Source organism: Lithobates pipiens, unplaced genomic scaffold (genome assembly GCF_037356315.1).
Source record: "Lithobates pipiens isolate NorthernLeopardFrog02 unplaced genomic scaffold, aLitPip1_a1.2 Scaffold_63, whole genome shotgun sequence".
Taxonomy (NCBI): domain Eukaryota; kingdom Metazoa; phylum Chordata; class Amphibia; order Anura; family Ranidae; genus Lithobates; species Lithobates pipiens.
In genome coordinates this window covers 43,227-58,451 of record NW_027507885.1, presented here as the reverse complement: position 1 = coordinate 58,451, position 15,225 = coordinate 43,227, and the positions used below count along the sequence as shown (strand labels likewise).

General features: G+C 56.7%; 1 protein-coding gene across 1 annotated transcript in view; it reads right to left on the bottom strand.

The window, feature by feature from the left end:
* Positions 1–14,583, bottom strand: part of LOC143958878 (erythroblast NAD(P)(+)--arginine ADP-ribosyltransferase-like) — a 37,895-nt gene extending 23,312 nt beyond the window's left edge. The window contains exon 1 of the mRNA XM_077467860.1: positions 14,476–14,583. Within this exon, the coding sequence (XP_077323986.1) occupies positions 14,476–14,553 (78 nt within the window). The 5' untranslated portion in view covers positions 14,554–14,583. The remainder of the gene's footprint in view (positions 1–14,475) is intronic.
* Between the last annotated feature and the right edge of the window lie 642 nt (positions 14,584–15,225).

Genomic DNA, 15,225 nt, shown 5'->3' with positions numbered 1-15,225 from the left:
CCCTCCGTCCATACCCTTCCTCCGTCCATACCCTTCCTCCATCCATACCCTCCCTCCGTCCATACCCTCCCTCCGTCCATACACTCCCTCCGCCCATACACTCCCTCCGTCCATACACTCCTTCCGTCCATACACTCTCTCCGTCCATACCCTTCCTCCGCCCATACACTCCCTCCGTCCATACTCTTCCTCCGCCCATACCCTCCCTCCCTCCGTCCATACCCTTCCTCCGCCCATACACTCCCTCCGTCCATACCCTTCCTCCGCCCATACACTCCCTCCGCCCATACACTCCCTCCGTCCATACACTCCCTCCGTCCATACCCTTCCTCCGTCCATACCCTCCCTCCGTCCATACCCTCCCTCCGCCCATACACTCCCGCCGTCCATACCCTCCCTCCGCCCATACACTCCCTCCGTCCATACCCTTCCTTCGCCCATACACTCCCTCCGCCCATACACTCCCTCCGTCCATACACTCCCTCCGTCCATACCCTTCCTCCGTCCATACCCTCCCTCCGTCCATACCCTCCCTCCGCCCATACACTCCCGCCGTCCATACCCTCCCTCCGCCCATACACTCCCTCCTTCCATACCCTCCCTCCGTCCATACCCTTCCTCCGCCCATACACTCCCTCTGTCCATACACTCCCTCCGCCCATACACTCCCTCCGTCCATACACTCCTTCCGTCCATACACTCTCTCCGTCCATACCCTTCCTCCGCCCATACACTCCCTCCGTCCATACACTCCCTCCGCCCATACACTCCCTCCGTCCATACACTCCTTCCGTCCATACACTCCCTCCGTCCATACCCTCCCTCCGCCCATACACTCCCTCCGTCCATACCCTTCCTCCGTCCATACACTCCCTTCGCCCATACACTCCCTCCGTCCATACACTCCTTCCGTCCATACACTCCCTCCGTACATACACTCCCTCCGCCCATACACTCCCTCCGTCCATACACTCCTTCCGTCCATACCCTCCCTCCGCCCATACACTCCCTCCGTCCATACCCTTCCTCCGCCCATACACTCCCTCCGTCCATACACTCCCTCCGCCCATACACTCCTCCGTCCATACACTCCTTCCGTCCATACCCTCCCTCCGCCCATACACTCCCTCCGCCCATACACTCCCTCCGCCCATACACTCCCTCCGTCCATACCCTCCCTCCGCCCATACCCTTCCTCCGCCCATACCCTTCCACCGCCCATCCACTCCCTCCGTCCATACACTCCTTCCGTCCATACCCTCCCTCCGCCCATACACTCCCTCCGTCCATACACTCCTTCTGTCCATACCCTTCCTCCGCCCATACACTCCCTCCGTCCATACACTCCTTCCGTCCATACACTCCCTCCGTCCATACACTCCCTCCGCCCATACACTCCCTCCGTCCATACACTCCTTCCGTCCATACACTCCCTCCGTCCATACCCTTCCTCCGCCCATACACTCCCTCCGTCCATACACTCCCTCCGCCCATACACTCCCTCCGTCCATACACTCCCTCCGTCCATACACTCCCTCCGTCCATACCCTGCCTCCGTCCATACACTCCCTCCGCCCATACACTCCCTCCGTCCATACACTCCTTCCGTCCATACACTCCCTCCGCCCATACACTCCCTCCGTCCATACTCTCCCTCCGCCCATACACTCCCTCCGTCCATACCCTTCCTCCGCCCATACACTCCCTCCGTCCATACACTCCCTCCGCCCATACACTCCTCCGTCCATACACTCCTTCCGTCCATACCCTCCCTCCGTCCATACACTCCCTCCGCCCATACACTCCTCCGTCCATACACTCCTTCCGTCCATACCCTCCCTCCGTCCATACCCTCCCTCCGCCCATACACTCCCTCCGTCCATACCCTTCCTCCGCCCATACACTCCCTCCGTCCATACACTCCTTCCGTCCATACACTCCCTCCGTCCATACACTCCCTCCGCCCATACACTCCCTCCGTCCATACACTCTCTCCGTCCATACCCTTCCTCCGCCCATACACTCCCTCCGTCCATACCCTTCCTCCGTCCATACACTCCTTCCGTCCATACCCTCCCTCCGTCCATACCCTCCCTCCGCCCATACACTCCCTCCGTCCATACCCTTCCTCCGCCCATACACTCCCTCCGTCCATACACTCCTTCCGTCCATACACTCCCTCCGTCCATACACTCCCTCCGCCCATACACTCCCTCTGTCCATACACTCCTTCCGTCCATACACTCTCTCCGTCCATACCCTTCCTCCGCCCATACACTCCCTCCGTCCATACTCTTCCTCCGCCCATACCCTCCCTCCCTCCGTCCATACCCTTCCTCCGCCCATACACTCCCTCCGTCCATACCCTTCCTCCGCCCATACACTCCCTCCGCCCATACACTCCCTCCGTCCATACACTCCCTCCGTCCATACCCTTCCTCCGTCCATACACTCCCTCCGTCCATACACTCCCTCCGTCCATACACTGCCTCCGTCCATACCCTTCCTCCGCCCATACACTCCATCCGTCCATACACTCCCTCCGTCCATACCCTTCCTCCGTCCATACCCTCCCTCCGTCCATACCCTCCCTCCGCCCATACACTCCCTCCGTCCATACCCTCCCTCCGCCCATACACTCCCTCCGTCCATACCCTTCCTTCGCCCATACACTCCCTCCTTCCATACCCTCCCTCCGTCCATACACTCCCTCCGTCCATACACTCCCTCCGTCCATACCCTCCCTCCACCCATACACTCCCTCCGTCCACACCCTTCCTCCGCCCATACACTCCCTCCGTCCATACCCTTCCTCTGTCCATACCCTTCCTCCGCCCATACCCTCCCTCCGTCCATACCCTTCCTCCGTCCATACACTCCCTCCGTCCATACCCTTCCTCCGCCCATACACTCCCTCCGTCCATACCCTTCCTCCGCCCATACCCTCCCCCCGTCCATACCCTCCCTCCGTCCATACCCTTCCTCCGCCCATACACTCCCTCCGCCCATACCCTCCCTCCGTCCATACACTCCCTCCGCCCATACCCTTCCTCCGCCCATACACTCCCTCCGTCCATACCCTCCCTCCGTCCATACCCTCCCTCCGTCCATACCCTTCCTCCGTCCATACCCTCCCTCCGTCCATACACTCCCTCCGTCCATACACTTCCTCCGTCCATACCCTTCCTCCGCCCATACACTCCCTCCGCCCATACCCTCCCTCCGTCCATACACTCCCTCCGTCCATACACTCCCTCCGTCCATACCCTCCCTCCGTCCATACCCTTCCTTCGTCCATACACTCTCTCCGTCCATACCCTCCCTCCGTCCATACACTCCCTCCGTCCATACCCTTCCTCCGTCCATACCCTTCCTCCGCCCATACACTCCCTCCTTCCATACACTCCCTCCGCCCATACCCTTCCTCGGTCCATACACTCCCTCCGCCCATACACTCCCTCCGTCCATACACTCCCTCCGCCCATACCCTTCCTCCGCCCATACACTCCCTCCGTCCATACACTCCCTCCGCCCATACACTCCCTCCGTCCATACCCTACCTCCGTCCATACACTCCCTCCGTCCATACACTCCTTCCGTCCATACACTCCCTCCGTCCATACCCTTCCTCCGTCCATACACTCCCTCCGTCCATACCCTCCCTCCGTCCATACACTCCCTCCATCCATACCCTTCCTCCGCCCATACCCTTCCTCCGCCAATACACTCCCTCCATCCATACCCTTCCTCCGCCCATACACTCCCTCCGCCCATACACTCCCTCCGCCCATACACTCCCTCCGCCCATACACTCCCTCCGTCCATACACTCCCTCCGTCCATACCCTTCCTCCGTCCATACACTCTCTCCGTCCATACCCTTCCTCCGTCCATACACTCCCTCCGTCCATACCCTTCCTCCGCCCATACACTCTCTCCGTCCATACCCTTCCTCCGTCCATACCCTCCCTCCGTCCATACACTCCCTCCGTCCATACCCTTCCTCCGCCAATACACTCCCTCCGTCCATACACTCCCTCCGTCCATACACTCCCTCCGTCCATACCCTTCCTCCGTCCATACACTCTCTCCGTCCATACCCTTCCTCCGTCCATACCCTCCCTCCGTCCATACACTCCCTCCGTCCATACCCTTCCTCCGCCAATACACTCCCTCCGTCCATACCCTTCCTCCGCCCATACAATCCCTCCGCCCATACACTCCCTCCGCCCATACACTCCCTCCGTCCATACCCTTCCTCTGTCCATACACTCCCTCCATCCATACCCTTCCTCCGCCCATACACTACCTCCGTCCATACCCTTCCTCCGCCCATACACTCCCTCCATCCATACCCTTCCTCCGCCCATACACTACCTCCGTCCATACCCTTCCTCTGCCCATACATTTCCTCCACCCATACACTCCCTCCGTCCATACACTCCCTCCGTCCATACCCTTCCTCTGTCCATACACTCCCTCCGTCCATACCCTTCCTCCGTCCATACCCTTCCTCCATCCATACCCTCCCTCCGTCCATACACTCCCTCCGCCCATACACTCCCTCCGTCCATACACTCCTTCCGTCCATACACTCTCTCCGTCCATACCCTTCCTCCGCCCATACACTCCCTCCGTCCATACTCTTCCTCCGCCCATACCCTCCCTCCCTCCGTCCATACCCTTCCTCCGCCCATACACTCCCTCCGCCCATACACTCCCTCCGTCCATACACTCCCTCCGTCCATACCCTTCCTCCGTCCATACACTCCCTCCGCCCATACCCTCCCTCCATCCATACCCTTCCTCCGCCCATACACTGCCTCCGTCCATACCCTTCCTCCGCCCATACACTCCATCCGTCCATACACTCCCTCCGTCCATACCCTTCCTCCGTCCATACCCTCCCTCCGTCCATACCCTCCCTCCGCCCATACACTCCCTCCGTCCATACCCTCCCTCCGCCCATACACTCCCTCCGTCCATACCCTTCCTTCGCCCATACACTCCCTCCTTCCATACCCTCCCTCCGTCCATACCCTCCCTCCGCCCATACACTCCCTCCGTCCATACCCTCCCTCCACCCATACACTCCCTCCGTCCATACCCTTCCTCCGCCCATACACTCCCTCCGTCCATACCCTTCCTCCGTCCATACCCTTCCTCCGCCCATACCCTCCCTCCGTCCATACCCTTCCTCCGTCCATACACTCCCTCCGTCCATACCCTTCCTCCACCCATACACTCCCTCCGTCCATACCCTTCCTCCGCCCATACCCTCCCCCCGTCCATACCCTTCCTCCGTCCATACACTCCCTCCGTCCATACCCTTCCTCCGCCCATAAACTCCCTCCGTCCATACACTCCCTCCACCCATACACTCCCTCCGCCCATACCCTCCCTCCGTCCATACACTCCCTCCGCCCATACCCTTCCTCCGCCCATACACTCCCTCCGTCCATACCCTCCCTCCGTCCATACCCTCCCTCCGTCCATACACTCCCTCCGTCCATACCCTTCCTCCGTCCATACCCTTCCTCCGCCCATACACTCCCTCCGTCCATACCCTCCCTCCGTCCATACCCTCCCTCCGTCCATACACTCCCTCCGTCCATACCCTTCCTCCGTCCATACCCTTCCTCCGCCCATACACTCCCTCCGTCCATACACTCCCTCCGTCCATACACTCCCTCCGTCCATACCCTCCCTCCGTCCATACCCTTCCTTCGTCCATACACTCTCTCCGTCCATACCCTCCCTCCGTCCATACACTCCCTCCGTCCATACCCTTCCTCCGTCCATACCCTTCCTCCGCCCATACACTCCCTCCTTCCATACACTCCCTCCGCCCATACCCTTCCTCGGTCCATACACTCCCTCTGCCCATACACTCCCTCCGTCCATACACTCCCTCCGCCCATACACTCCCTCCGCCCATACACTCCCTCCGTCCATACACTCCCTCCACCCATACACTCCCTCCGCCCATACCCTCCCTCCGTCCATACACTCCCTCCGCCCATACCCTTCCTCCGCCCATACACTCCCTCCGTCCATACCCTCCCTCCGTCCATACCCTCCCTCCGTCCATACACTCCCTCCGTCCATACCCTTCCTCCGTCCATACCCTTCCTCCGCCCATACACTCCCTCCGTCCATACCCTCCCTCCGTCCATACCCTCCCTCCGCCCATACACTCCCTCCGTCCATACCCTTCCTCCGTCCATACCCTTCCTCCGCCCATACACTCCCTCCTTCCATACACTCCCTCCGCCCATACCCTTCCTCGGTCCATACACTCCCTCTGCCCATACACTCCCTCCGTCCATACACTCCCTCCGCCCATACACTCCCTCCGCCCATACACTCCCTCCGTCCATACACTCCCTCCACCCATACACTCCCTCCGCCCATACCCTCCCTCCGTCCATACACTCCCTCCGCCCATACCCTTCCTCCGCCCATACACTCCCTCCGTCCATACCCTTCCTCCGCCCATACCCTTCCTCTGCCCATACACTCCCTCCGTCCATACACTCCCTCCGCCCATACACTCCCTCCGCCCATACACTCCCTCCGTCCATACACTCCCTCCACCCATACACTCCCTCCGCCCATACCCTCCCTCCGTCCATACCCTCCCTCCGTCCATACCCTCCCTCCGTCCATACACTCCCTCCGTCCATACCCTTCCTCCGTCCATACCCTTCCTCCGCCCATACACTCCCTCCGTCCATACCCTCCCTCCGTCCATACCCTCCCTCCGCCCATACACTCCCTCCGTCCATACCCTTCCTCCGTCCATACACTCCTTCCGTCCATACACTCCCTCCGTCCATACCCTTCCTCCGTCCATACCCTCCCTCCGTCCATACACTCCCTCCATCCATACCCTTCCTCCGCCCATACCCTTCCTCCGCCAATACACTCCCTCCATCCATACCCTTCCTCCGCCCATACACTCCCTCCGCCCATACACTCCCTCCGCCCATACACTCCCTCCGTCCATACCCTTCCTCCGTCCATACACTCTCTCCGTCCATACCCTTCCTCCGTCCATACCCTTCCTCCGTCCATACACTCCCTCCGTCCATACCCTTCCTCCGTCCATACCCTCCCTCCGTCCATACACTCCCTCCATCCATACCCTTCCTCCGCCCATACCCTTCCTCCGCCAATACACTCCCTCCATCCATACCCTTCCTCCGCCCATACACTCCCTCCGCCCATACACTCCCTCCGCCCATACACTCCCTCCGTCCATACCCTTCCTCCGTCCATACACTCTCTCCGTCCATACCCTTCCTCCGTCCATACCCTTCCTCCGTCCATACACTCCCTCCGCCCACACACTCCCTCCGTCCATACACTCCCTCCGCCCACACACTCCCTCCGTCCATACCCTTCCTCCGTCCATACACTCCCTCCGTCCATACACTCCCTCCGTCCATACCCTCCCTCCGTCCATACCCTCCCTCCGTCCATACCCTTCCTCCGCCCATACACTCCCTCCGTCCATACACTCCCTCCGCCCATACACTCCCTCCGTCCATACACTCCCTCCGTCCATACCCTTCCTCCGTCCATACACTCCCTCCGCCCATACCCTCCCTCCATCCATACCCTTCCTCCGCCCATACACTCCCTCCGTCCATACCCTTCCTCCGCCCATATCCTCCCTCCCTCCATCCATACCCTTCCTCCGCCCATACACTCCCTCCGTCCATACCCTTCCTCCGCCCATACACTCCCTCCGTCCATACACTCCCTCCGTCCATACACTCCCTCCGCCCATACACTCCCTCCGTCCATACACTCCCTCCTTCCATACACTCCCTCCGTCCATACCCTTCCTCCGTCCATACACTCCCTCCGTCCATACCCTTCCTCCGTCCATACCCTTCCTCTGTCCATACCCTTCCTCCGTCCATACACTCCCTCCACCCATACACTCCCTCCGTCCATACACTCCCTCCTTCCATACACTCCCTCCGTCCATACCCTTCCTCCGTCCATACACTCCCTCTGTCCATACCCTTCCTCCGTCCATACCCTTCCTCCGCCAATACCCTTCCTCCGTCCATACCCTCCCTCCGTCCATACCCTCCCTCCGTCCATACACTCCCTCCGCCCATACCCTTCCTCCACCCATACCCTTCCTCCGTCCATACACACCTTCCGCCCATACCCTCCCTCCATCCATACCCTTCCTCCGCCCATACCCTCCCTCCGTCCATACCCTTCCTCCGCCCATACCCTCCCTCCGTCCATACCCTCCCTCCGTCCATACTCTTCCTCCACCCATACACTCCCTCCGCCCATACCCTCCCTCCATCCATACCCTTCCTCCGCCCATACCCTCCCTCCGTCCATACCCTCCCTCCGTCCATACTCTTCCTCCGCCCATACACTCCCTCCGCCCATACCCTCCCTCCATCCATACCCTTACTCCGCCCATACCCTCCCTCCGTCCATACCCTCCCTCCGTCCATACCCTTCCTCCGCCCATACACTCCCTCCGCCCATACACTCCCTCCGTCCATACCCTTCCTCCGTCCATACACTCCCTCCGCCCATACCCTTCCTCCGCCCATACACTCCCTCCATCCATACCCTTCCTCCGTCCATACCCTTCTTCCGTCCATACCCTCCCTCCGTCCATACCCTTCCTCCGCTCATACCCTCCCTCCATCCATACCCTCGCCCTTACCCAATTGATCCTCACCGATCCTACTTAGGCGATCTCCACACCCTCTCAACTTCATACCAACCTACCTCCTTCACTGTTCCAGCAGGAACACACACCCTAACGGTTTCTGGATTCCTTACTCCCCCCCATGCCTAGATAACACATTACTATTATAGAGCTTTCCCTCAAACATATGGACACCGAATAGGTTTAACCCACATTCATTACTACACATGACCCCCACCCATTCACAGTTAGAACCCTTTAGGAGTGAATGGGTTCAAGGGTGGCTTTGATTGGTACATAACATTACCCCGATTGGACCCCCACCCCTTCTCCCTCACATGGATCCCCACCACCCCCCTCTTCTCCCTCACACGGACCCCTACACCCACCCCTTCTCCCTCACATGGACCCCCACCCCCACCCCTTCTCCCTCACACGGACCCCCACCCCTTCTCCCTCACATGGACCCCCACCCCCCACCCCTTCTCCCTCACACGGATCCCCACCACCCCCCTCTTCTCCCTCACATGGACCCCCACCCCTTCTCTCTCACACGGACCCCCACCCCTTCTCCATCACACGGACCCCCACCCCTTCTCCCTCACACGGACCCCCACCCCCACCCCTTCTCCCTCACACGGAGATGCTTAACGATCCTCAGTTAATACACTTGTTAATTATTGTATTCCCGCTTTACCAGAGGCAGACTTTACTGGGTCAGAACTTCCCCTCCCCCGCCATTGCAGAAGTGACCAATAAGAGGCTCACTTGGCCGAGTTCTGAACTTGTTATTATATTTCTGCTATACATGTTTATTGTACCAATTATTGATTGTATTAACAGCTTCTGTTTCACTGTATACCTGATAACTGGGATTTATTGTATATCTGGGAAATTTTAATAAACATTTATTGAAAAAAAAAAGAAAGTTGCTCTATGATTGGAGGAACTATGGCCCGGGTTCTGCATACACTGCACACCGTCACTACCCGTGGCACGTGAGCACTCAGGGTTGGTGACATTGTCTTGTCCTGTTGTACTTACCCTTTATATGTTTTTATAAATACCCTACAACATCCGCCCCTGAAGAAGTGTTTTTACACAGAAACGCGTCGGGCTGTGAGGATCTAGCTATGTGCTTTATTAGGATATATATCTGGATACACCATTCATTTTTTAATCTATTAAATTACCAATTGATATGTGAATTGACCATGCTATATACTGTTGCTATGTGCTGTATACATTTATAAACAGGATGGTACTACTATTATGTACAATTATGGTAACATTTATCCATTGACTGTTATATATTTATATACGTTTTACTCCAATAATTAAACTTGACCATATTCATCTACACGAGTCAACCACTTCATTCAAAGTCCCAAATTTCCCTCTTTTTGTCTCATTGATGGAGGCACATTAGATTGTGCCTCATTTAAAGTCCCCAACTCCCCATTTATACTGCATATGATTGGAGGAGGGGCTAATTAAAGGTCTACCTCCTCTACTGATAAAGGCAGCAAAGAGTTTGGTTGCCCAAGAGAGATAGCAATTCTATTTGTTGCTGACACAGATGGCAGATCTGGTAAGGACTTTATGGGCCAATGAAGATCTGTGACCACAGGGGGAGGGACTGTCTTCTGGAATCACCTGGCTGCGGATCACCTACCCAGTTACCTACCTCTACTTCATCAAATGTGGCCTCTCACCTAGCTGAAGATCACCTACCCAGTTACCTACCTCTACCTCATCAGATGTGGCCCCTCACCTAGCTGAAGATTACCTACTCAATTACCTACCTCTACCTCATCAGATGTGGCCCCTCACCTAGCTGAAGATCACCTGCCCAGTTACCTACCTCTACCTCATCAGATGTGGCCTCTCACCCGGCTGCAGATCCCCTGCCCAGTAACCTACCTCTACCTCATCAGATGTGGCCTTTCACCCAGCTGCAGATCACCTACCCAGTTACCTACCTCTACCTCATCAGATGTGGCCTTTCACCCGGCTGCAGATCACCTACCTAGTTACCTACCTCTACCTCATCAGATGTGGCCTTTCACCCAGCTGCAGATCACCTACCCAGTTACCTACCTCTACCTCATCAGATGTGGCCTTTCACCCGGCTGCAGATCACCTACCTAGTTACCTACCTCTACCTCATCAGATATGGTCTCGCACCTGGCTGCGGATCACCTGCCCAGTAACCTACCTCTACCTTATCAGATGTGGCCTCTCACCTGGCTGAAGATCACCTGCCCAGTTACCTACCTCTACCTCATCAGATGTGGCCTTTCACCCGGCTGCAGATCACCTACCCAGTTACCTACCTCTACCTCATCAGATGTGGCCTTTCACCTGGCTGAAGATCACCTACCCAGTTACCTACCTCTACCTCATCAGATATGGCCTCGCACCTGGCTGCGGATCACCTGCCCAGTAACCTACCTCTACCTCATCAGATGTGGCCTCTCACCTGGCTGAAGATCACCTGCCCAGTTACCTACCTCTACCTCATCAGATATGGTCTCTCACCTGGCTACAGATCACCTGCCCAGTTACCTACCTCTACCTCATCAGATATGGTCTCTCACCCGGCTGCAGATCCCCTGCCCAGTAACCTACCTCTACCTCATCAGATGTGGCCTTTCACCCGGCTGCAGATCACCTACCCAGTTACCTACCTCTACCTCATCAGATGTGGCCTTTCACCCGGCTGCAGATCACCTACCCAGTTACCTACCTCTACCTCATCAGATGTGGTCTCTCACCTGGCTGAAGATCACCTGCCCAGTAACCTACCTCTACCTCATCAGATGTGGCCTCTCACCTGGCTGAAGATCACCTGCCCAGTTACCTACCTCTACCTCATCAGATATGGTCTCTCACCTGGCTACAGATCACCTGCCCAGTTACCTACCTCTACCTCATGAGATGTGGCCTCGCACCTGGCTGCGGATCACCTGCCCAGTAACCTACCTCTACCTCATCAGATGTGGCCGCTCACCCGGCTGCAGATCCCCTGCCCAGTAACCTACCTCTACCTCATCAGATGTGGCCTTTCACCTGGCTACAGATCACCTGCCCAGTTACCTACCTCTACCTCATCAGATATGGTCTCTCACCTGGCTACAGATCCCCTGCCCAGTTACCTACCTCTACCTCATCAGATATGGTCTCTCACCTGGCTACAGATCACCTGCCCAGTTACCTACCTCTACCTCATCAGATGTGGCCGCTCACCTGGCTACAGATCACCTACCCAGTTACCTACCTTCACCTCATCAGATATGGTCTCTCACCTGGCTACAGATCACCTGCCCAGTTACCTACCTCTACCTCATCAGATATGGTCTCTCACCTGGCTACAGATCACCTGCCCAGTTACCTACCTCTACCTCATGAGATGTGGCCTCGCACCTGGCTGCGGATCACCTGCCCAGTAACCTACCTCTACCTCATCAGATGTGGCCGCTCACCCGGCTGCAGATCCCCTGCCCAGTAACCTACCTCTACCTCATCAGATGTGGCCTTTCACCTGGCTACAGATCACCTGCCCAGTTACCTACCTCTACCTCATCAGATATGGTCTCTCACCTGGCTACAGATCCCCTGCCCAGTTACCTACCTCTACCTCATCAGATATGGTCTCTCACCTGGCTACAGATCACCTGCCCAGTTACCTACCTCTACCTCATCAGATGTGGCCGCTCACCTGGCTACAGATCACCTACCCAGTTACCTACCTTCACCTCATCAGATATGGTCTCTCACCTGGCTACAGATCACCTGCCCAGTTACCTACCTCTACCTCATCAGATATGGTCTCTCACCTGGCTACAGATCCCCTGCCCAGTTACCTACCTCTACCTCATTAGATGTGGCCTCTCACCTGGCTGAGGATCACCTGCCATGTAACCTACCTCTACCTCATCAGATGTGGCCGCTCACCTGGCTACAGATCACCTGCCCAGTTACCTACCTCTACCTCATCAGATATGGTCTCACACCCGGCTGCAGATCCCCTGCCCAGTAACCTACCTCTACCTCATCAGATGTGGCCTTTCACCCGGCTGCAGATCACCTACCCAGTTACCTACCTTTACCTCATCAGATGTGGCCGCTCACCTGGCTACAGATCACCTGCCCAGTTACCTACCTCTACCTCATCAGATGTGGCCTCTCACCTGGCTGAAGATCACCTGCCCAGTTACCTACCTCTACCTCATCAGATATGGTCTCTCACCTGGCTACAGATCACCTGCCCAGTTACCTACCTCTACCTCATCAGATGTGGCCGCTCACCTGGCTACAGATCACCTACCCAGTTACCTACCTCTACCTGATCAGATATGGTCTCTCACCTGGCTACAGATCACCTGCCCAGTTACCTACCTCTACCTGATCAGATATGGTCTCTCACCTGGCTACAGATCACCTGCCCAGTTACCTACCTCTACCTCATCAGATATGGTCTCTCACCTGGCTACAGATCCCCTGCCCAGTTACCTACCTCTACCTCATTAGATGTGGCCTCTCACCTGGCTGAGGATCACCTACCCAGTTACCTACCTCTACCTCATCAGACATGGTCTCTCACCTGGCTACAGATCACCTGCCCAGTTACCTACCTCTACCTCATCAGATATGGTCTCTCACCCGGCTGCAGATCCCCTGCCCAGTAACCTACCTCTACCTCATCAGATGTGGCCTTTCACCCGGCTGCAGATCACCTACCCAGTTACCTACCTCTACCTCATCAGATGTGGCCGCTCACCTGGCTACAGATCACCTGCCCAGTAACCTACCTCTACCTCATCAGATGTGGCCTCTCACCTGGCTGAAGATCACCTGCCCAGTTACCTACCTCTACCTCATCAGATATGGTCTCTCACCTGGCTACAGATCCCCTGCCCAGTTACCTACCTCTACCTCCTCAGATGTGGCCGCTCACCTGGCTACAGATCCCCTGCCCAGTTACCTACCTCTACCTCATCAGATGTGGCCGCTCACCTGGCTACAGATCACCTACCCAGTTACCTACCTCTACCTGATCAGATATGGTCTCTCACCTGGCTACAGATCACCTACCCAGTTACCTACCTCTACCTCATCAGATATGGTCTCGCACCTGGCTACAGATCCCCTGCCCAGTTACCTACCTCTACCTCTGGCCTTTCACCTAGCTGAAGATCACCTACCCAGTTACCTACCTCTACCTCATCAGATGTGGCCTCTCACCTGGCTGCAGATCACCTGCCCAGTTACCTACCTCTACCTCATCAGATGTGGCCTTTCACCTAGCTGAAGATCACCTGCCCAGTTACCTACCTCATCAGATGTGGTCTCTCACCTGGCTGAAGATCACCTGCCCAGTTACCTACCTCATCAGATGTGGCCTCTTACCTGGCTGAAGATCACCTGCCCAGTTACCTACCTCTACCTCATCAGATGTGGCCTTTCACCCAGCTGAAGATCACCTACCCAGTTATCTACCTCTACCTCATCAGATGTGGCCTCTTTGAGCGGCTGAGGGAGGGAGGATCTTCTCTGTCCTTTTGTGGGAAAAGGAATTAAAGGGGCCTTCTCATGGGAGGTAAGGGGGCACTCCGCTACTCCTCATTTTACATTTGAATACATTTAGAATTGTAATTCTATCTCTCTTTGTATCATGGCGGCGGTTACACATCGAGCGGTGTTTGCTTTGGGGTGGACATTATTACTATAGAGACAATGTTCTCCGATCCTAAACCAGATGTAGGATTGGTGACTTACCTGTATGAGAAGGATGAAGGTGACCGCAGACATCAGGATAACATTGTGAGTCGGACACCCCGAAGAGCCGACCGCCATCTTTACACCCTGGAATATAGGGACACAGGTGACACCTAAGCCTAAAGAATTCCTACAGATTTAATCACAATACATAACCAGTTATGGATGTAGCGCCCTGGTGTTTGGGCAGGGTTGCTAGTAAATTTAGCTTGCCAGGCGGTAGTTGCCCTGGTCAATTGTTAGTAGATCCACTGATTCCTCTCTAGTTCTGGACTTGCTGCACCTTCTCTCTACTGTCGCTAGGTGGTGCTCTGCTGGTGACATTAGATAGACAAGGTCAGGTTATGAATGGACGAGGTGTGTCAGCCAATTGGCGGGGGTTTCTTTAGTCCCTTGGCCTGCTGGGAGAGCCTATTTATTTGGGTGGAGTCAGGTGATCGGGGTTCGGTGCCACTTGGACAGCCGTCTGGGTGGATGTGTGTTATGCTGCCGCGGGTGGCTAGGCCGGAATCCTGAGGCCTATCCTGGGGACACCTGGCTGTCTGAGGGCCTATCCTGGGGACACCTGGCTGTCTGAGGGCCTATCCTGGGGACACCTGCCTGTCTGACGCCTATCCTGGGGACACCTGCCTGTCTGAGGCCTATCCTGGGGACACCTGCCTGTCTGAGGGCCTATCCTGGGGACACCTGCCTGTCTGAGGGCCTATCCTGGGGACACCTGGCTGTCTGACGCCTATCCTGGGGACACCT